This window comes from Cornus florida, unplaced genomic scaffold, assembly GCF_030987335.1.
Source record: "Cornus florida cultivar Cherokee Brave unplaced genomic scaffold, ASM3098733v1 CherokeeBrave_3.0.0_Hap2_Chr02, whole genome shotgun sequence".
NCBI lineage: Eukaryota > Viridiplantae > Streptophyta > Magnoliopsida > Cornales > Cornaceae > Cornus > Cornus florida.
The window spans coordinates 74,658,121-74,682,478 of record NW_026775572.1 but is presented as its reverse complement, the minus strand read 5'-3'; the positions used below and the strand labels follow the sequence as shown (position 1 = coordinate 74,682,478).

Genomic DNA, 24,358 nt, shown 5'->3' with positions numbered 1-24,358 from the left:
TTAATATATAAGTACACTGATCACCTTCACCATCAAAATTAGGTATTGACACAGTACTGAATAACTAATAGCACTAATAAATTTAAGAATTTTTAATTTTTTCATTTGTCATCTATTAGTCTAAATTATGATTTTTTTTAGTTGAAATTGACATTGGTTAGACATTCTAGTGTTTCTGAAATCTTGGATAATTGTAGGGTTTTCTTCTATAATCTTCAATAAGCATTATAGTGAATGTAAAATTTTGCATAATTGATTGTTTGAACTGAGTTGCCTCATTAGGAACCAATGTCTTACCCAAAAAAATTTGTATTAAATGTATGCGACAATTATACATTCCAGAGGTTATTATTTGATATTTATGAGAGAAAAAACATTGAGAAGTTTAATAAATAGACACACTGATCACCTTCACCATTAAAACTAAGTATTGATACAGTACTCATTAACTAATGTCACTAATGTGTTGACTCTTGTTATTTCTTTTTCCTTTTTTTTTTTTATTTTATAAAAAGCTCCCTTAACGGAGATAAGAGAGAATACGATTTTAATTGTTAAAATGGAATACTTGGCCAAAGCAAGGCCTCAACAATGTAAACTGCAGGAGACTGCAGGAAAAACATACTACAGAGGATTTGCGCCCGATGGGATGGACGTTATAGCTTCACTTTAACTTTCCGCTATCGAAACCGAAACTAAATATTAAATGAAAAATTACAATTTGATCTGAACGTGTTTTGATCATTGAAATATGTTCCAAACCGACGAGGGAATGCAATTGGAGTACTAGGTTAAAATTGTGCTATCATTTGCGCCCTCTGATTTGTGGGGTTAATTGCTAATATACATAGATATATAAAATATAAATATAACTATGAACATGAATAATGAAGAAGAAGAAATACAAGTATATACACACATTCTCATTAATCATTACTCATTAACTTAAATTGAATGTCAATACAGTCTCTTTTTTCTTTTCTTTTTTTTTTTCACTAAAATATTAATCATTTATGGCCACTTGTACCAAAATTTCGTGCAAAGTCCTTGGTTCTATAAGAATCCCACTTGTACCAAAATTTTAAATTTTGACACTTTCATAAGAATTCATAAAGTGCTTTCCACAACAGTTTGACATAGCAGGAAACATTTAAATGCAAATAATATTATTAGGAAGGTAAGACACATAGAAAACACTTTTGTCACTAAAAAAGCTAGCGGATTCTAAAGGTGACACCGATGAGATGCACACTTTTGTCACTAAAATTTATGATATATGTGATAAACATTAAAATACACACATAGCATGAATGTTTTTACTTTCGGTAAAATAAAAAAAAATTAATTAACATAATAGAGATAAAATATAGATAGAATTAGAAAACAGAACAATCACCAAGGCAAGAAAGGAACAGGAAACCAAAAACGAATCTACTAAACACATTTGTTTGTGAAATTAGGTTTGTTCAACTTGAAATTAATTTCCACCGCTTTCTCACATCAAATATTACAACACTAAGAAAGGGGTTCTCTAGAGTCTCTCTTGCTAGGAGCTCCTATATCTACATGCCTATAATTACTATCGAAAACATAAAACTTGGTAACAATGCGGATTAACTCATCTGCTATAAATAACTGTACCTCAGAATCATCTGAATGAGATGAGCTACCTCAATGATAAATACTATCTTGGCACTGGAATCAACCGAATCTCATCAGCTATGGGTCATCTCTACAAAGTTCGATTCTTAGGATAACACGATCAAAGGTGGCTTGAATGAAAAGTAAACAGAGCTGTCTAGCTAGGAAGATTTTACAATGCAGAATCGTAGACGCCCCCCAAGTTACAAATGCCCTGGGATAAATCCGCCTACGCTCTCTTCTACTGACTAAATAATATGATGAGAAGTAGACCTATATCAGACAAAACAAAATTCAGAATAGCAACTAGATTTGATATTCAACACAACACCACATCAACTCTTCTTTTGGGAAGGTAAAATACACACACTATTGCTCCTACCAATGAGCCCTTGTTAACCATGAATAATCCGCCAACTTCTCTACTTTAGTGCTTAATCTCTTGCCAATCCAGTCTCAAGGTGGTAACAGAGTTCCACAAACTAAACCAGAATCATCATCTCAGAAGTTCCTAAAGATGGAACATTTTCAGGAATTTAAAAAGGAAATGGAAAGAGAAGTACTCGGTGAATCGAAGTCAAAATTCACTATTGCAAGAAGCACCGGCAGAGTGCAGACAACTTCATTCGGGATACTGCTAGCATTGGAAGAAGAACCTTACTTCCCTAAATCATAGTTATATTGGTAGATCAGTACCGGAATGCATGAGTACTGTAAGAACCAATATAAATGAGAAACAAAAACTTATACTATAGAATAGGATCATGCAAAATGGGAAAATTAAAAGTGAAGAATAAGATCTTGGCTATACGTGCAGATACCTAACAATCATTCCCTAATGCATAAATGAGAAAGCTTGAGCAAAATATTGTACCTACCAGGGTTATTCAACACGATGCCTCAATTGAAAACATGAAACAAAAAGAAACTTTCAATTAAATTCATCTGAAATGAAACAGCCAGCTGGAAAATTAATCCATGTTTTTCAGAGTAGTACACCATATGGATACAAGAAAATTTGTAAAAAATCTAGTGCAAAAGAGTACCAACTTACTTGCCATGATATGTGGCCAAGTCATTTGCTTTTTCAGGGGAAAACATAATTTTAAGCCTGCCTCTAGGTATTGAATCTGAAAGTGACACAGGAGGATGTCATGATTTTAAGCACATAATTCTATTTTCAACAGGCATGAATAATTCGCCAACTTCATCTGAATAAGGGAGTACAAATTTCTGAAAGAACTCCTTATCAGTGAACGTGAATGCAGTCGACAAACTCGGCCTTTTAAGAAGCAAATTCCTGCTTTCCAAAACCTCCAGAACTCTTAGCCGTGGCTTAAGCCTATTCTCAACACTGAAACCAAGTAATCCTGGTTGATTAACAACAAATGAGATATCCAATTTGCCCGTGCTGAGGAGAAGCTGTGTTGTAGCCTTAATTTTCCTCACTGACTGATTAAATACATGAGGAGCTTTCCTAAAAGCTGACAAAACATCATCTTCCGAAAACCCCAAACTCTTAAAGAGCTCCAATTTCAATTCCCAATTCTCTTTAGTCATGGAACTAATAGCCCGGATCGCCTGAAAAAACATCTTAGACTTCCTGTCAAAGCCCATATCATCAACCCTCTTGACACATTCTCTAATATGCGTCGGTTTAATGAAGAAAAATCTTGCGCAACTATACACATACTGGGTTATTTGTGACGAACTAATACCGCAGCTCTTCATAAATTCAATATTGGGTACCATAGCCTTTGCCAAATCAGACATCATTAACCGCCCATGTTTCCTTAAAACCCTAGACACATCCATATTCGAACCCAAAACACTCTTCAATGCTGAAATCGACGGGCCAAGCCGATTATCCACGCTACTATTTAGAATCCATGGGTGAGACGAAACAATTTCCACAACATCACTAGAAGAAAAACCCAAGTCTTGAAAAAACTTGAATTTGGGTTTGATGGAGCGCTCAAGATTGGCAGAGAGAACTCTAGGCATTCGTTTGATGACAAGCTCGAGCTGGGTATCCGAAAAACCACTTTCCTCGAGAAATGAAAGAATCGAATCGGTCTCTTGAGGCCTTTTCAGATGCGTCACGAAGGAAGAGACTTTCAAAGCAGTTTCAGGAGAAAATTTGTATCTATCAAGCAAGAAATCGGCCACCGTAATGGGGGTTTCTGGAGAGGAAGAGAAGAAGAGGAGAGAGAAAAGAGAGATTGGGGTTTTGCTGAGATGTGAAGTATTCTTGAGGGAGAGGGAGATGAGACTTTTGCAGATATATATAGTCATTTCTTGAAGATACACCCAAAAAAATATATGCTATCAATCAAAGCGAAGAGTGTAGAGATGAGTACTTGCCTGTAGAGTGGGGAGGCTTCACAGATTTGCAGTGATTCGATTTTCTCTCTCTTATCATTCTCTCTCCCTCTCTCTGGTGTTTGAACGATGGACAGTGTCCCCTAATTTCCCTAAACCTAGTTAGAGCTCTTTATGTTGGGCTTTTCAGCTTTACAAATTACAAGCAGAGGTTTTAAGGCATTAAACCCAAATCGACAATGGTATGAAAGGGTTCGATTGAGTGAAAGTCCTGGCCCAATAATTAGGTGGGCTCTACAGCGGCCCAAAGTTGAAAAATATTTCCGCAGCCGGGGTTAGAATGCGGAATTTCAATGTGACCTATTTTGTATTAAGAGGGATGCTAATCACAATCGTTCCCCTACTGTAAAATCTCAGTCGCTAATTTAACGGTTGACGCGTGTATTTCTTTTTCCAACTATTTTTCTACTAACTTCTTTTTGGGTCTCTCATTATATATAATTATTATATTAGCCTCCTAACTGGCAAACCATTCGCAAAAATTCTCTTTGTCAGAAACCTCTACTATTCCATCTCACTTTAAAACTTTATTTTTTACAAAATTCTATATCTAAATGTTTGAAATTTCAACACTATAATTTTCTTTTTTACAAAAGTCCATATCTAAATGTTTCAAGTTCAAATTTGAATTTTTTCAGTACTCTTTGTATTCAAAGTATTGCTAAAAAAATAAAAATAAAAAAATTATCATAAAATAAAAAGAAAAAATACTATAATTTTTTTTTCAGATTATACTTTTTTTTTATCTGATTTTATTTTTTTTTATTTGAAAAACAACATAATACTTCGAAACAAGAATAGGGATCTAAAAAAATCAAATAATTTTAAAAAGAGAACTAGATTATAGTACTTTTTTCACTGATTTTTTTATTTTTTTAATCTGAAAAATCAGAGCAATACTTCGAATACAAAGAATACAGATCAAATACAAAGAGTACTTTTTTTCGCATAAATTCTCTCTTTAGAAAGAAACTGAGAAAATCTCCACGGTTCCATCTCACTTTAAATTTTATTTTTTACAAAATTCCATATCTAAATGTTTGAAGTTCCAACAATAAAATTTTCTTTATACAAAAGTCCATATCTAAATGTTTGAAGTTCAAATCTGAATTTTTTCAAATCCATATTCTGTGTATTCGAAGTATTATAGTACTTTTTTGACTGATTTCTCAGTTAGAAGACTAGTATAGTAATTATATATAATTAGATACCCAAAAGGAAGTTAGCAGAAAAATAATAATTAATTATCGGGAAAGGAAATGCACGAGTCAATCGTTAAACTAGCGCGACGACTGTGATTAACATCCCTTTTTGTACTAATTTCAAGGACAACTTCTCCATGGAATTCTTGCTTGCCGTCAGTCCCGCCGCTCCTTGAATCACCATCATTTGCTCACCGCCAAACAGTTCGTCGCTGGTGGTTCTGTTCCGCCAGTGCACCGGTGCAGCTTCACCACCAAATAGTCTATGGTCGCCTCCATTCATAGCACGCAGACTTCTAATCTCACTGTTGTCGTTGCCCAAACATATTCCGAGCAATCCGGGAGCTCCATCGCACGACGCTGCTGCTCCGATCGTCGGAGATGTCGCCACCGAGATATAACACAGAAATCAAAACACGTGCGTTACAATTGATGCCTCGAAATTCTCGTGCTGCTGCGTCTCTTCAGCTATGTCAAAGGTGCCTAGCCAGACGCAGGTTTTCTTACCCGCATGACGTTATTGCTCCGATCTGTGAGTAATACTTTGGCCAATGAACCACCACCAACTCTACACCCAAAACCATCATCACCACTCTGTTTTCAGGCAAACGAACCACCACCGCTACCACCGTAACTTGTGGCTCCACCACCACTATCCTCACCTCCAAACCACCTACACCACTGTCAAAACGACATCGCTGATGAAGCCATATTGGAGAAATATGTGAAGTTTTGGCACTCAAACCCAATTGCGGCGGCTTGTTCCGGTTAAGGTAGATAAGAATTAGGATATGTGTTTTGGTTTTTGAAATTACATGAATACCCACATTTTTTTTTATGAATATGTAATGATGTCATATTTGTCCAAACAAAGAGGGTTATTTTTGTCAAAATAAAGAATCAAAGATAATAATTTCAGTTTCGAGTCTTCAAGGTTATTTTGGTCCAAATATTTTCTTACCCCTCATGTTCAAGGTCATATTTCAAGTCAATAAAACCACAAGGTAGTTGACCAATTTATCGCGCCAATTTTTATCCGAATGCAAGAGATAGAAATCTCGAGGGTAGTTTGTATAATTTGCCCTTTTAATTTTCATTCACATTACAAAGTTTTTTGTATTTCACTCATACCCCAAACACCACTTTTCAATGGTGCCAGATCACTTTTTAAATGTAAAATGACATTGCTACTCTTTTAACTTTATGTTAAGTTATAAAAAAATATATAATTACCTAATTGCCCAATATAACCCATTTTAAGTTACGAAAATACCCACTAATGAACAAACATTTCCATTTGTGTCTGAAACCTATCTCTACAGGGACCTTTTTTTCTCTAAAAGCCATTTCATCTTATCTCACACCCTAACCGCAACATCTCTCTTTAAACCCTTTTTGATGTACATAGGTTGCACATTAGCTAATGCACATAGTTTAGATTATTACGAAGACAAGGGCTTTGCGTTTGATTGCAAGTCACTAACTTATAAGAAAATCGTTGCAACTGTGATTCTGTAAGTGCAAAAAAGGGAGCAAATACAAGTTAATGTTTGATGTGTTTGAAAACTTGTTTTACTTTTTCAATAATAAAACCACTCGCAATAACACGAGTCCTTGTAGAATAAGGCTATGTAGAGGGTGTCGAACCATGAAGACTGCGAAGTTTATTCCGATTTAATTCAAAAATAAATGATTGTTTGGTTGTTCTTCTTCTTAAAAGAAATGCAATTAACTATTTGAAATGAAAATTGAATGAAATTGATGATGCTAATGAGAGATAAATGGCTAAGGAATTGACTTCACCACTTTCTCATAACTATGGCTAATTAATCATATTTAATACGGGAGAATTGACTTTATGCTTAGCTATGATTGGTATAGTGTCAAGCTCACAACAAAATCGCCAAGAAGATGAATGCACATACAACTCAAGAACTATAAATAACCCATCTTTAGTTGTTACAAACCGTCTACCTAACTACGGTACTCTAAGATGTACGACTTGTCTTCCCTATTTATGGCCTATCAATTTATGGCCTATCAAAATTCTTGCAAAGCATGCTATGAAACCCAATGTATAACCTTCATTCTCATTGTTACTATAAGAATGATTAAAGTTCAATCAAGACAAAAGATTTCTAAGACAAGAAAAGAGTTTCATCAAGAATGATTATAAGTATTGCAATCAATACAAAAGCATTACACTTTTAAAAAGCTATGTTATACAACTTGCTATATGTATACATAATTCTCCCAAATAAAAATACAATTAAACCACAGTTACTTGTAGAGGGCTACATCAACTGCCTAGTGGTGAGATTAGTTGCTCATAGTAAAGGTGGAGGCCTCCATGGTTGAAGGAAACATCTTCAGCATTCTAGCCACCATTGATGATCTTCAAGCTCAAGAATACTTTCTCTCTCTAGATGTAATACCCCGTGATTTTAAAGGAATTTTAAATTAGCTTTATTAAATTTAATTGGTTAAATTCATTATTTTAATTGGCAATTATTTAAATTTATTGACTTAATTATCTATTTGTGTGCATCTACTTATTTAATGTTGTTTATGTGAATGACTTGTTTATTATTTGATGTTTTATTAGTTTAGTTAATTATTTTATTGGGTCGGATTTTGGTATTATTGGATCATAGGATTAATTAATTGACTATTGGAGTAGAATGTCTTGATAGGCTGTACTAGAACTTGAACCCATGTATCATACTAACATATGTATTTTATTTATTTTCTAATGTTATAACTAACTAATTATTATTAGGGTTTTTATTGTACTGTTATAGTACGTATGGCATATATGTTATACACATAGTTATAGAAAGTAAACTAGAGAGAGACTGAGAGGGAGAAGGCGCCAACCCAAGGCTGCCAGAGTTAGACAAGAAGAAATCCGACAAGGCTTGCGACGTAGTTTACGTTACGAAAAACCTAAGGCAAGTCACTCATGTACTCTTCCCTTTTAAACTTATAAATTCCTCACCTTGAATACCGAAATTATAGGGTTAATAATTGTATATTAATCATGTTTATTTGTAGTTGTAAAAGCATGAACCGAAACTATGTGTGTATATATATATATATATAACCATGTATGTTTGATATTATGTTGAGTTTGATGAATTTAGTTTCTTGGTTTGCTTGTTTAATCTTAGTGGCATGTTATATTATTGTATTAGCATTCATGGGAACTTGTTATACATAATTCAGACTTAAAATTAATGGAGAACAAAACTGAAACCCGCATCCAGAAGCAGGAGTCCACGTCAAGGCAGTTTCAGCGGACTGAAACTGAGAATCAGCTGACTGAAATTCCAGTTTCAATCGATTGACTTTAGGTTTCAGCTGACTGAAACCCCTGGGAAATCAGGCTGATTTTGTACTTGGAATTTAGTATTTTTCTGGAACGGGAGAGTTTTAGCACGGCGTTTTAAAGTGAAGTTTTGGTCTCGCGCTGCCCCCCGGACCCCAGGCTCGACTTTAAAGTAGTTCACGTAAGGTATTAAGCTGTGCTAAAATTAATTAAAGGAAGGATGAATTAGATACATGGTGTAGGTATGTTATATGATATTAAATTTATTGGGATTGTAATGCACATCATGATAGGTGATATTAATCATATTTGTTCATTTTCAATGATGATAATCATATATATACATATCCTTCCCAATGTTAAATGATATTTATCATTATGTGGTTTGTATTGTGTATGGTGGAACACGGTGGGCTGACTAGTAACGCAGCCACACCAATACCCTCTGGATTCGTTGCCAGGACATGATTCGTTACTCTCGGGGTATATGGTTTAATTCTTGGGCATGTGTTGCCAAGTGATTTAGTTTTCAGGTATGTGTTGCCTAACTTTGTGCTTTATATATGCGTGTTTGATTCTCGAGCATGGTAGATGGCCTATACACTGTGTGTGTATTTAGTTGATTCTCCCCGGGCTATGGTTAAGTTCACTATACATTGTATGCACTTGTTGTCTGGTTTGTATGGTTGTTTATTAGAGGCACAATGTAATTTCCCATGATTTTAGAGGAATTTTTAAAGGATTTATTCTTATTATTTTATTTAGATTAATTGTTTAAATTAATGATTTATACGTATTTAATTGTTTATTATTTATTGTTTGATTAATTGGTTATGTGAATTTAAATGCATTTTATTTATTTTATTTCGGTGAACTAAATGATTATTTGTTAATGTTTTATTTATTTCATTTAATTGTAGGGAGTTGGGTTAGGTATTAAGTAATGTATTGAACAATAGGATTAGGCCTACTTGGGCTCTAATAGGCTTGTGGTTTATTTAGGCCCATGTGCCATTTTATATTTTTAATTATAGTTTTAGCAATTTACAAGTCATCTTAAGTTGTTATTACATTTGTTGACACGAAAATCCCCGCGACCTGGAATGACGACGTTTACCTATAAAATAATAAAGATTATGTCACATAGGATGGCACCGGTGGGGTGCCGGCCAAGAACCCTCCGACGATCAAGTAAGTACTTGTAATCATATCACAGAAAAATAATTATCTATTCAATGTTTAGGGGTTTTTTCCTCATACCTTCTTTAATGGCTCGATACCCTATTTATAGCTGTCGATTGGAATCAAGTCGGTTCAGCCGATGCCGACAGTTGAGATCTCTTTCACCATTAACGGAGTTAGTTGAGGAGATGTCAATGGTTGAGATTTGATATATCATCAATAACATATTTCATTTATCCTTGTGAATCGAATGACGACATCATTATCCTCAGCAAGTTGACGAGAACTAAAGTTTTGTCTTACCCTTTTTCTCTCTACGCTCAGAAGATTTAGGGTTAGGGTTTTTGCATACGAGTAGTGGTTGGTAGGGGTGGCTCACAATGGAGAAGGCTTCTACCTCCTCCCCTCCGCCGGCTCAGGACTGGCCATCTCCTCTACCAGTAACTCCTCATCTCTCATGGAAAAGCTGTTTTGAAGAGAGTGAATCTAACTCCTTCATTAATTTACATTATATTGCACCCGGTAGTGGTTCGAAGGTTACTATAACTGAAGAGGATGTTACAGAAGAAATCGCTTTTTGGAAATCTTCAGTTGTTGGGTATATGATGGGCAAGCATCCATATTACCCTCACTTCAAAGCTTTCATTGAGAAGCACTAGTCTAAGGATGTTACGTTGGTGTACCTGAAAAATGGATTTTTCATGGTAAGATTTCAACATGCGGTGGATGTTCAAAAAGTATTGTCACGCATTTATACTTTTGAAGGCCGAGTCATCATTATTAAAAAATGGAGTAAGAATGTTGTTCTTCAGCGAGAAGATTTTGATACGTTGCCAATATGGATTCAAGTGTATGATCTTCCTATGCATTGCCGTAACTCTACCTCAATTTCGAAGGTATGTTCCCTTTTCTCGACACCCATCTATATGGACGATCCGACTCTACATTGTGATAAAAGTCAATTTGTGAGGGTGATTGTGGAGGGAAAAATTCCCCTTCAGTAAAAATCATCCACATAGCCACAATGGAAATCTTATTTTTATTTTATTGATGGGTTACAAGGGCCCAATCCTGTTCAAGCTTGGATAAAGACACCAACATCCCAAACTTGCTAAGATTGAGTTTCCAGCCTATTAATAGAGACATCTGGACCTGGATACATTCGGCCTAAATACATTTAAAGACAGGACCAGTCCTACTAGACAAAGAATTCAACAAAGAAGGCAAGTTCTGTACAAGGAAAGTTTGGTCTGGAAAGAATTGTAAAAATGAAAGAACTCTATCTGTAAAGAATGTTGAATATGAAATAAATTGGAAGACAAGCAAAGTGAGTCCTACCATAATTCCGCCACCTTGTTGTATATAAATAGAGCCTTAGACCTCTAATAAAGTGCATCGAGCAATATACGTTTTTCTCTAAGTATTATAATTGCTTGTTTTGAGTGAGTTATATTTTTATTTTTATTTCTTTTAATAGAGAGAAATTTTGCACCTATACTTTAGCGCCGTCTGTGGGAAACGTATAGAAATATACTCTCACTATTGTTTCAAATTGTTTCTGTTACTACGATCTGGAATGTCGAATGAAGGATCTGCAACAGCAGTTGATCAATATATGGAGTTAATGCAAAAGATGCAAGAAGAGTTCTTGCACCAATTTGAGACGCTTCATCAAGCGAACGCCCAGATTACATTACTTCAACCGCAAAATGAAGCCCTCCAAGCAGCTATGGCCCAGAAAGCACCGCAGCCACCACCAGGTGTTGCGATAGCGCCTCCCCTCAACCAAAAACATTCCTCCGATTAACAAACCTCAAGCTAGTGAGGTTCGGCCCAATGAGGTTCGGCCCAACGGGGTTCCACAAAATGAAGTTTAGCAAGAGCAGAGGACAAGAACCGAAGTGGTTACCTCGGGTACTCATCCTCATTGCACGTAAGACGAACATATCGAGTCCAGTCATAAACTTACGGTATGGTCTAATGGCATTCCGGATGCCAGAGGAGTATGGAGGCCTTTAACGAGAAAAGGCTTATGAGGATTCAGACGCCCGCCGAGATAGCCAGAGAGCATAAGAACTCTCTAGTGAAGACTCTGTTCACCGATGATATATATCTTGTTGATAGACCAAAGAAATTCACTATGCCTTCCTTTACCCAGTTCGATGGTACAGGAGATCCTTCTCGTCACCTCGATCACTATGTGCAAAAGATGGCTCTGGACGATCACAACGATCCATTCATGTGTAAGGTTTTTCCGACTAGCCTAACAGGAGCTGCATTGGAGTGGTTCAGGAATAGGCCACACAAATCCATCCCAGACTACGAAACTTTGTGCACTATGTTCCTAGCACTAGACTACGGAAACAAGAAGCAAAAGAAGACAGGGAACCAAGTTCTATACCTTCTTAGTCAAATACTCCCCTCCAGATATGCAGACTCTCAATGCTAGGGCGTAGATCTACATCCGACTTGAGAAGAATTTAGCCCACCGAGCACAGCATGCCACCCTCGTCATAGTGGAGAATAAGCCTCGAGAAAAAGTTTTAAATTCAAAAATTCAAAAAAGCCAGCATACCTCAACAACGGTCGCTCAGGTACCTGAGAAGAGGCAAAGGACAGAGGAAATGTTCACACCTCTTCGCATCACCTTGGCTCGGTTATTCCAAGAAAACAAGATGAGATTCGTAGCCCCTCAGCCAATGAGGCAACCCTTGGAGCAGAGGGACAAAAACAAGCACTGTGCCTATCATAGAGATTACAGGCATACAATCAATGATTGCAGATCCCTTAGGTGGCAAGTGGAGAACATTATAATCAGGGGTGAGTTAGCGGAATACCTCACAACAAAGGAGTACGTGAAGCCTTGGGAGGTCAATCCTCGGAAAGTAGAAGGTAATCAAGTAAAGGTCATCCATGCAATACATGGGAGATCAGAGGATGACTAAAAGTCAGAGGAAGTATATAGATCCATACTGAGGGCAGCCCATAAGCTAAGAAAGTTATCCTCAGTGAACACTATCACTTCGGGCAGTATCAATATTGGGTTTGGCGATGGAGATTTATCTAGAGTTCAATTCCCCCACGAGGATCCGTTAGTCATCAGTCTTCTGGGGGCAAATTGCATAATCAAAAGGGTTTTGATAGACCCAGGTAGTAGTGCCAATATTATCACAAAGACGATCTTTGAGCAGTTGGAAATCCCGTCATCATCAATTTGACCCACCTCCAGTCCCTTGATGGGGTTTGATGGCACGAAGGTGGACCCCCTTGGGGTGATAGATTTATCCGTCACTGCAGCAAAAAGGACATTGAAGGAGAACTTTGTTCTAACGGAGATCCATCCTTCTTATAATCTCATTATGGGAAGAAGTTAGATCCACCGAATGAACGGGGTTCCATCTACCCTTCATCAAAGGATGCGGTGCTTATCTCCGGACGGCAAGGAGATTATTAATCTTTGGGGAGATTAAGTCGTTGCCAAAGAATGCTACATGTTGATACAGAATGAAATAAAGAAGATAGTTAAGCAGCCCTAACCAGTTGCGACTCGTGGGAGTATATCCAAATAGCAATTACAGAGCCCTCTGCCCAAGTACCTGAAAGAAGAGGATGAAGCTGAAGCTACAAAGCCTACCGAGGAATCCCTCGAGGCTATTAAAGTAATCCTCAGTGCTCCCCAGAAAGTCACCTATATAGGCTCTTTCCCCACAGCCGAAGAAAAGGAAGCGTTAATTGATGTCATTCGACAGAACGCATATGCATTTGCTTGGGATCATTCAAACATGGTGGGAATCAATCCTTCAATCTCATACCATAGCCTGAAGGTGGATCTGGTGTTCAAGCCAGTCAAGCAAAGACACAAAAGGTTCGCTCCTGAGTGTAATCGAATTATTGCTGGAAAAGTAAACAAATTGCTTCAGGCAGGCTTCATCCGGGAAGTACACTATCCATAATGGCTCTCAAACGTGGTGGTGGTTCAGAAGAAGAATGAAAAGTAGAGGGTGTCCATAGATTTTACTAATCTCAGTAAAGCTTGCCCTAAGGATAGCTTTCCACTACCCAAAATAGATCAGATGGTCGATGCAACCACTGGTTTTGAGAGGCTCACATTCCTCGATGCTTATTCTGGCTATAACCAGATCCTTATGAATCTAGAGGATGAAGAGAAAACTGCCTTCATAATAGAGAAAGGCACCTATTGTTACAGAGTCATGCCCTTCGGACTCAAGAACGCTGGGGCAACTTACCAGCGTCTCATTAACAAGATCTTTGATGAGATACTAGGTAAGATGGACGAAGCCTACATCGATGACATGGTGGTTAAAAGTATAAAGAAGAAGGATTATCCCAAGCACCTCCAAGAAGTCTTTGACACTTTGAAAAAGTAAAACATGAAGTTGAACCCTTCTAAGTGCTCCTTTGCAGTTTCTTCAGGGCAATTCCTCGGCCATATTGTCAACAAGAGAGGAATAAAGGAAAGTTTGGCTCAGGCTCAGGCCCTGATACAAAATCAGGAACCAAAAACTCGCAAGGAAGTACAGGTCCTGACTGGCCGAATGGCAGCTTTTAGCCGCTTCATCTCTCGGTTATCAGATAAGTGCAAACCATTCTTTGATGCAATAAGATCCAAAAACAAGGATATATGGGGACCTCAATAGCAAGTGGCTCTCAAACAATTGAAGTGCTACATAGCAGAACCTCCAATTTTGTCTGCCCCAAAACCTGGTGAGACTCTCATTATGTACTTGGCAATTTCTGGCATAGCCAGTGCCGTATTGATCAGAGAAGAAAGGAAGGATTAGTATCTAGTTTTCTACACGAGTAAAACAATGACAGATGCCAAGATACGGTACAACAAAATAGAGAAGATCATATTAGCATTGGTGTATGCAAAGAGGAAGCTTCGGCACTATTTTGAGTCACATAGCATCGTAGTCCTAACTAATTACCCCATACGAGTTATTCTTTCCAAGCCAGACTTGTCCGGAAGAATAACTAAGTGGGTGATTGAACTCAGTTCCTTCGATATATCTTATGAACCAAAGGTGTCACACAAAGGGCAGGCATTGGCTGACTTCCTCCTTGAGTATGAAGAAAAGCCCAAAGAGCCAGACCCTCCTGAACCGCAATGGGAGCTTTAGGTAAATGGTTCTTCAAACCTAACTAGTGCCGGGGTAGGAATCGTTGTCACAACTCCTGAAGGTGATGGGCAAATATTATCCCAAAAAAGAAATAATGAAAGCATACAAGGAGGCTGCAGAAAATGCTACACATGGATTCAATCAAATCGAATTCCACCAAATACCTCGTGATGAGAATTCCGAAGCAGATAAACTGGCCACAGCTGCATCTTCCTCAAACGAAGATTTGGTCCGGATCGTGCCAATCGACATCCTGGACGAACCTAGTATAAGTCATCGGCAAGAGAAAATAATGATTCCGGATATCCCACGAGAACCATGTTGGATGGATCCACTAAAAGCTTACCTCAAACATGGAACTCTTCCAAACCAGAAAGATGAGGCAAGGAAACTCAGGCTCACCGCAGCTAAATATTCCATCATCAATAATCAATTGTATCGGAAGTCATTCTCAGGTCCTTACCTGAAGTGTTTAAGCCCCACTGAAGCCCTCGTGATATTGAAGCAAATCTATGACAGGGATTGTGGTAACCATTCAGGCGGCAGGTCCCTGGCACATAAGGTTTTAACTCAAGGTTACTTCTGGCCATACCTGGCTCAAAATGCTGAAGAATATACCAGGAGATGCGACAAATGCTAGCGACATGGGCCAATGAAACATCAGCCTACTGAGGATTTGCACGCAATGGCAAATCCATGGCCATTCGCACAATGGGGAATTGATATAGTCGGCCCTTTACCCAAAACTGTGGAGCAAAAGGAATACATGCTGCTAGCCACGGATTATTTCACAAAATGGGTAGAGGCAAAGGCTTATTCAAGCGTGACCCATGAGCAAGTAAAGAGTTTCCTATGGAACAACATAATCTGTCGATTTGGAGTGCCAAAGGTCATCATGATGGATAACGGTCCGAACTTGGACAACAGAAGCACAAGAAAGTTCTTCGCTGAGCATGGGATCAGACAGAAGTTGGCCGCAGTTAGCCATCCGTAGGGAAATGGGCAAGCTAAAATAACTAATCGAACCATCTTCAATTGTTTGAAGAAAAGGTTGGAGAAGCTCAAATCAAAGTGTTATGAGAACCAATCTCAGGTACTTTGGCCGTATCGAACCACCCCACGACGGCCAATAGGGGAAAGTCCCTTCGCCATATCCTATGGGTCTGAAGTTGTCATCCCCACAGAGTCAACAGTACCTACTCTTCGGATGCATTTGTTGATCGAGGGGAACAATAATCAACAGCTCGAGCATAGCCTTGACCTCTTGGAAGAAAAAAGGGATGTTGCAACAATTAGGCTCGCTTTATACCAGCAACAGTTGCGTAATAGTCATAACAAGCGAGTCAAGTTCAGAAGCTTTGTGATAGGCGATTGTGTGTTAAAGCAGGAAACAGCCCACGTAAAGAAGTTACAACCCAATTGGACCAGACCCTACAGAGTCACCGAAGTGATAGGGAAAGGAGCTTATCGGTTAGCCGAAGCTGATGGACGTCCAATTGCACGTCCATGGAATGCAATACACCTCAAAAGGTACTATCATTAAGAAATTTAATATATTTCTTTATTACGTTATGCAAAATAGGCTATTTATGGGCCAGATAATAAAGTTTCATATTCTCTACATCTTTTTACATCCTTTTTTGCAAACTCATGATGTAGACGAATGTTAGATATATAATCAATATTACCCTATGTGGCATTTCAATTTACACAAAAACACTGTTGTTTTCTTTTTAGTCATACGAGGCAGATCATATACCTTACCATTCAATATTACGAAAAAGAAAACCAAAACCAAACTTTTTGACAACAAAAACTTACCACGCTTTTGGACAATGACTCATGGTTTTTTTTTTTATCCCATATCAGTAAAAAGTAATGCGACAGTTCCTTTTAAATAAGGGCGGACTTTGGCATTATAGTATATTGCAATAAGTGTCCATTGGATATTAAGGCCTATATATGAGCCATATATCCAAAGGACACTCTTTGCAATAATTTCTCTCATTTTTGACACAAGCCTAAATGTATGTAATTAAACGCATGTATTTAGCTATGGTCCCACATCGGTTAAAAATAGCTGTTAACTTCCCTTCATATAAGGAACAGTGAAAGTAATTGGGTGCATTGCAAAGAGGGCCCACTGGTAATCAACAGTACCAGCGGGCATTCTTTGCAATAATTCTTTGTTTTTGTTAACAAAGCCCAGGGTATCTGGCTGTGAAATAAATTCTCCTTTCCTCCCACATCGAATAAATATAAGAAGTGGGGATGGTTAATATAAGTGGAGTTTGTTAGAAGCAATCACCAAGGAAGGAGTGACCATGAAATAAAGGGTCTCAACCAAGCGTTTGAGATTCTGGCTAGGTTACTGTTACTCTTTTCCTTGGCCTTCTCTCGCTTTTGAATCTTCGAACCTATGAGTCTAAATAAATTAGCAGTATTCCTCTAAAGCAAGACGCTAAGGATATTACATGCTGTGAATCCCACGAACCTGACAACATCACTGAATTCATCGTTAGCTTAGTGCAGAGGAACTCTATGCTTCAGACCCCAAGTGCCCGATACAATACATTTCCTCTCTAGCTCAGTGCCGAGGAACTTTATACTTTGGACCCCAAGTGTTCAGTACAATACATTTCCTCTCTGGCTCAGTGCCGAGGAATCCCATGCTTCGGACCCTAAGTGTCCAGTACAATACATTTCTTCTCTGGCTCAGTGCCGAGGAACTCTATGCTTCGGACCCCAACTGTCTAGTACAACACATTTCCTCTCTGCCTCAGTGCCGAGGAACTCTATGCTTCGGACCTCAAGTGTCCGGTACAATACATTTCCTCTCTGGCTCAGTGCCGAGGAACTCTATGCTTCGAACCCCAAGTGTCCGGTACAATATATGTCCTCTCTGGCTCAGTGCCGAGGAACATATCACCTCGGACCTCAAGAGTCCATCACAATACAATTCCTCTCAGGTTCATAGCCGAGGAACATATCGCCTTGGACCTCAAGAGTCCAGTACAATTCAATTCATCCTAGGTTCATAGCCGAGGAATATACCACTTCGAACAATTCGAGTCCGAAGTTACATCAATAGGGTCTGAACCCAAGAGGGGGCAAAAATTCTTATGGCTATCATACCTGCAGGTCCTTATACTTGGCCCAATAGGGTACAACCCATAAAAGGTTTTATCCCACATCAAAAACAAATAGAAAACATAGGTGCAATATATGGTGCAATTCTACACTCATTGATCGCCAAGAAAGGTGCCCCTTGATAAATAGCTCTTCAAGCAAAAGTCAGAGATCAATATATCAAGGGACCCTCTTTCTTGAGCCAATTCTTTTTAAAATCCTCGGATCGCGATGATATGAATACTGCCCTGAAAGGTTGGTATTTCAAAGCCATCGACACATTCCTTCAAGACAAAGAGCTTCATACTTCAGACACAAAGAATCTGAATACAAGAAACCGGGATAAAACCCAAATGAACTAGCAAGAACCTAAGTAAAGGTTGCTGTACTCTTTGACATTTTATCCCCACAATCAATAAGTCTGATTAGGACAATTACTAAGTCAAGTAAATTGTCTTACATCGAAATAGTACACAAAAAAACAAGTATTGATATACCTACTCTGCACCAGCTCAAGACAAGAAGGGTTCCCTTGACGGTTAGATCACTAAATGGTAGAATACTCCCTAGTTAGTGATCGAACTGTCATAGGACTTCCCTTCTTATCATCCTCTCCATTTTTGCTTCAGACCGTAAGGAATCTACAGTCCCCAGAGAAAGAATTTCTATCAAAAACATGAGAAACTCTTCAGTGACAGTATGTACCTCAGATGTATCTATAGATATGCAAATTTCTAGAGGCAAATTCTCAAGCATAGACATAAAAATTAGAGTAATTATTGTTCGCAAGCATGACAAATATTGTTTCAAAGCAGAAATTATACAAGTTCACTTCCTTTTGGGATCAAAAGGAGCAGAATCAAAAGCGTCCACCCCAGTCGGACATGAGATTGGAGAAGTTAGCCGGTTAGAAGATGGATGAGCTAACGAACTTAGAGCTGAATAGTCCTCCTGGTGAGACTTCACCATGGCAGCAAACAACACTTTGGTTTCTTGGGCTTGTGGACCCTCAGCATAAGGGAAAGATACATTCACGTCCGCATCAAACGCCTCTGGGTCCTTCGTTTTTTCACCTGAGCCCTGGTTGAAGCTAAACCTGAAGGCTTTTACGTTGCATAAGCATACCAAGGTGGAATAGCGTCCTTGCATATGTTTCCTAGTAGTGATACATGTGCCAATTGCATCATTCAAGCGCTGGACCTCAGCCTCCAATGTCTCCACCTTAGCTTCAGATGCTGCCAATTGATTCTTGTAAACGTCTCTCACCTCAGATATAATCTTTGCACTCAGAGCTGCATTCAAAGCCTTCTTCTCAACATTTGCAAGGTCCCTCTCTAATTTCTTAATTAAAAGGGACTGAGCCTCGGCAGTGGAGCACAAGGCCATAGTGTGGTACATACTCTACACAATTAGCAGTGGTGTAAATAATGCTAAAGAAAAGTTAAATAAATGTTAGAGATAAAGGGAAGTTCAAACCTTCACAGCATGAACTGGGGTAGATGGTAGCAGCAGGTCTAACCCCATGTTCCCAATGATTTCTTCATCCTTGGGTAGCCACATCCCCCGGGCTAATGCCAAAGCAGTAGAGTGGTCAGTGACTATTGAATCCCCAGAATAGAGAACTGATTTGTGAGCCCTTGAGAATATAGGTCTCCAAGGTACTCCAGCCTCGACCTGGACATAAGCCCGAACCTCCTCCTCAGGGTTAGCTTCATTAGCCTTCTTCCCTTTACTTTTATTGACATTCTTACCATTGCTGGTAGAAGGAGGATTCTGCTTTGTTTTCTTCAGAGGAGGCTCATCGACCTCCTTCTCGTGCTCGGTGGAACGGATAACAACAAGAGGCTGATCCTCCGCTGCCTTTTTCTTGAAAGCCTTAGCTCTTTTCTTCTCCTCATCAGTAAGAGGAAAGCTGTCAAAAGAAGGAAGGGCCAAATCCATGAGGTCGGCTGCTACAGTGCTGGAAGTAATTTCTTTTAAATTGAAAGAAGTGAGTAGCTCCTCAACAGATGGAGGATCACTCCAAACTTGTTCTTCGAGAAAGGAAAGCCTATTCTTAGCTGCTGAGGAAGGGAAGGTCGCTGAAAAAATACCAAGAAACTCATAAGTATGATGAAAGAGTAATACTCGACATGGGAAGCAACCAGAACACTTGTCAGGAAGGGAGGAAAAACAATCCATACCTAACTTCCCAAATTTACGTGGGATTGGGAGTTTACTCGATTGGGACACAGCCCAGTTCCCTTTAACAATTATCATCCTTTCTTTCCATTTCTTCTCAGAATTAGGAAGATCAGTACATATCCTCTGCTAAAGAGAGGAAGTAAAATAAAAATGACCAGGCTCGGTCCCATGCCTAGATATGGTATAGGTAATCAATAGGTCAGTAAGAGTTAGGTTAAGACTCTTTAGCCTTCGGCGAACCAAAAGTGCCCAAATTATCCAAAGAAAGTTAGGGTTTACCTAAAGGGGGACAAGACCTAACTTATTGAAGACTAAGTGATAGAAGGGGTGAAGAGGAAATCGAAGAGCATTAAGGTGCCCAACCGATAGTAGCAATTCGTTCTCTCTAACGCCCTCGCCGAAACTAAAGTCAACACCCTCGAGGTATTCAACAATTTCTACTCCCTCGGGAATCTCAAATTCCTCCATTACAGAGTCAATGGTGAACTTGATATGTCGGATGGACAAAATTATCTTCCTTTGTGAAAACCCTATTTGACCCTAAAGTAGATACCTCCGCTTGGGGTGAAGGATCATCCATTTGAATGACCAAGTCATTTGCAGATTCATGGAGTTTAGAAACCCTAGGAAGATGAGGGACTAACCTGGAATCACGTTGAAGCAATAAGCACAATAAATGCAGTGAAGCCAAAAGCAAGTTGCGAAGAAGCCCTTTGGTTAGAATGTCAATAGTCACACCTTGAAACCGCCTCTTACGAAATTGACAACCATACAGCTTCAATTCCCTTCTAATTAAGAGCCGTAGTCCAATTAAAAAAGGAATTGGGGGTAAAGTGTGGAGGGAAAAATTTCCCTCTAGTAAAAATCATCCACATGGCCACAATGGAAATCTTATTTTTATTCTCTTGATGGGTTACAAAGGCCCAATCCTGTTCAAGCTTGGATAAAGACACCAGCAGCCCAAAGTCGCTAAGATTGAGTTTCCGGCCTATTAACAAAGACATCTGGACTTGGATACATTCGGCCCAAATACATTTAAAGACGGGGCCAGTCCTGGTAGACAAAGAATTCAACAAAGAAGGCAAGTTCTGTACAAGGAAAGTTTGGCCTGGAAAGAATTGTAAAAAGGAAAAAACTCTATTTGTAAAGAATGTTGTATATAGAATAAATTGGAGAACAAGCAAGGCGAGTCCTACCATTATTCCATCACCTTTTTGTATATAAATAGAGGCTTAGACCTCCAATAAAGGGCATCGAGCAATATACGCTTTTCTCTGAGTATTATAATTGCTAGTTTTAAGTAAGTTGTATTTTTCTTTTAATTTCTTTTAATAGAGAGAAATTTTGCACCTACAGTGATGGTAGAGGCTGATGTGCATAAAGAATTACCAAAAAATTTGGTGGTTGATATTCATGGAGAAGACTGTGCAGTTTTTATTGAATATGAATGGAAGCCTGCTATTTGCCCACTATGCAAACGTGTGGATCATGTTGCTGAGAGATGTCCTCAGAGAGTGTTGGCTAAACCAAAGCCTAAGAAACAAATGGTAGATAAGTGGATTGTTAAACAAAAAGAGAAGATGGTGGAAGCTGAGGTTGCACATCAAGTATCTGTTGAACAAAAAGGGAAGATGGTGGAAGCCGAGGTTGCACAGCAAGTATCTATTAAATTGCTTGTAAGGCTGATTAAAAATACTCAGGTTGTTCTTCATAACTCTTTTTCATTATTAGATTAAGTAATTGTTGAAGAGATTGGTGAAGGAGAGGAAGATGTCAATATCCTAGAGGATTTGACTCAAGGAAAGACAAACAACACTCTACAACAAGATGCTAGTTGTGTTGTTGAGCAGGCCATTAACATTGTGGAGAATATTGATATAGTTATACATATTGAAGGGAACTCTCATACAATGGAAGTTGGTGCTAGTGTGCCAACTGTAATTAGTAACTTGCAGGTGGATTTAATCAAGAATGTTTGTGGCGACTTAGTACAGGTGGCTCCTGCAGGTACAGATTGCATTACACATGATCCTCACATTGCTACAGAAACTACTAATAGGAAGATGGAAACTACAGATAAACTTGTTATCCCTTCTCACAGTGAAGGGGGAATAAGTAAAAAATCTAGATATAGAGCTGTGTCAGTCTCTGATAGAATTACTAGAAGTCATGGAGGGGTTCTATAATACCCCTAGTTTTAAAAAGGATAAAATTGGAATTTCAATTATTTTTAATAAATTATTTGAGTATATTTTTGTTTGATAATTGTTTATTTGTGGTTATTATTTGCTTTTAATTGCTTTAGTTGATTTATTTGAGATTATTTGCATTTTGTGTCTTATTTGTTTTAATTGCATTTAATTTTGTCATTTAATTAATTATTTTTGTTTCATTGAACTTGATAAGCTGTTTGTTTTAAAATTGAATTATTTGGTAATTGTTAAATTTAATAGGTTAAATATGTAAATCCGTTAACTAAGGTTTTAAATATGTTTTCAGTTAGGGTTTTCTTGGAGCCGTCATGCAAGTATCTAACGTGTATGTGACTTAAGTTTATGGGCCGACTCTAGTTTAATTAGGATTTCTGCCTTAGCTCTAGTTTAATTAGGATTTCTGCCTTAGCTCTAGTTTAATTAGGGTTTTCTAAGGGCCTATATATATATACGTGTATGAGTTTTACTAAGGGTTTTGGAGAACCCTATTCACGGCACAGTGAAAATAGGACGTAACAAAGAGGGAGTTGAGAGAACAGAGGCAGTCGTAAGAGCTACCAAGGACAAGAATAGAGAGGATCAAAGGAGGGTTATGGTGGTTTAAATCACACCCATAGGAGGCTTAAAGGAAGTTAGTAGTTGACGGAAACTTAGAGACGATGCTGGGGTTTTCATAACTAAAATCAGGCAAGTTCTTCTACTTTCTCCTTCCCTTTGGCTCGTGTTCTGTGCACCTAGATAATCTCTAGGGTTTAATCAATCCGTAACTGAAATTTACATGCTTAGTATATGTTATATTAATAATCTGTTTGTGTTGAAATCAAAACTGTTACAATTTCTACATGTCTCGTTCCAGTTGTTTTCTGTAAGCATGTAATCTCTGTTGTAACTTTAGACTTAGTAATTGATTTGAACTACTACAAACAAAACCATGGGGACATTACTGGGATGAGATAAGATCCTTAGGTTCAATGGTGAAGAGGAACAGAGGGGTTGGAATTGGACTGAAACTTCTTAGATTAGTTTCAGAGTTGTTCTTCAAGTATACTGGTTTAATGGCTTTGTTTAATCTCTGTAATTTGTTTCCAAATTGTTGTAAACAAATCTTGGGATGATTTTAGGCTTTAATAAGACTCTTAACTTAGTTTTAAAACCAAACATAAAGGTTGCAACTGGCCGGAGTTGGAACAGAGGTCAAAACGAAGCTGAAACGGAGGGGTAGCTCACAGGGGGAGAGAGAGCCGGCTCTGGAATGCCAAGAGCTGGCTCCCACCTATTTAGAGCCGGCTCCAAGGTGGTGGTAGAGCCGGCTCTATGCTGATTTGGAGCCTACTCTATTTTTCTGGAGCAGGCTCTTTCATTTTGAAGCGTACAGTGACTTTTTGGCTACTGTTTGGGCACTTGGGGTTCTTGAACAGTTTTAAAACTTTAGGGGGCTTTTCAATAATTAATTTAACATGTAATCAAGGTCTTAGATTGCATAAAATACCCACTTTGTGTAAATGGAATTAACAGTGCGCTAATTAACAACTTGCGCGCGGTTAACTACTAGAAGGAAGTTAAGTTGCCTAATTTCAATTTGACAATTTAAGGTGCGACAATATGATTCTAAATTAAAGTTTGGATGTATAATGGAGTCTTTTAATTAAAAAAATTAAACTTATAGCATATTGTGGCTCTGTGCTAAAAGATTAAACAGTATACTAGTATATAACTTAGCACGCTGTTATCGGATGGAGAGGATTAACTTGCTAAATTAATTTAGCAATTTTATGGGACTATAATATGATTGACAAATAATTTTAATGCATGATAGAGTCATTGATACATTAGATGTGATCTACGCATGCTTCAGATGCTAATTGTTGAACCTTTAAACCGTTTCCTACAAATACATGGTTTAACACTTGGATCTAAATTACTAAAACTATAAATTGTCTTCTGCAATTATTTGGG

The 24,358-nt window shown here is 38.2% G+C and overlaps 1 protein-coding gene across 1 annotated transcript; it reads right to left on the bottom strand.

The window, feature by feature from the left end:
* Positions 1-2,793: 2,793 nt before the first annotated feature.
* LOC132296427 (transcription termination factor MTERF6, chloroplastic/mitochondrial-like) lies at positions 2,794-3,936 on the bottom strand. Its single transcript, XM_059794631.1, has one exon. It carries the CDS (start codon positions 3,934-3,936, stop codon positions 2,794-2,796), a length of 1,143 nt encoding a protein of 380 aa, XP_059650614.1.
* Positions 3,937-24,358: the final 20,422 nt, after the last annotated feature.

Bases quoted from the DNA above. Each gene is read 5' to 3' on its own strand.
- LOC132296427 (XM_059794631.1), bottom strand. From the start codon at position 3,936: ATGACTATATATATCTGCAAAAGTCTCATCTCCCTCTCCCTCAAGAAT.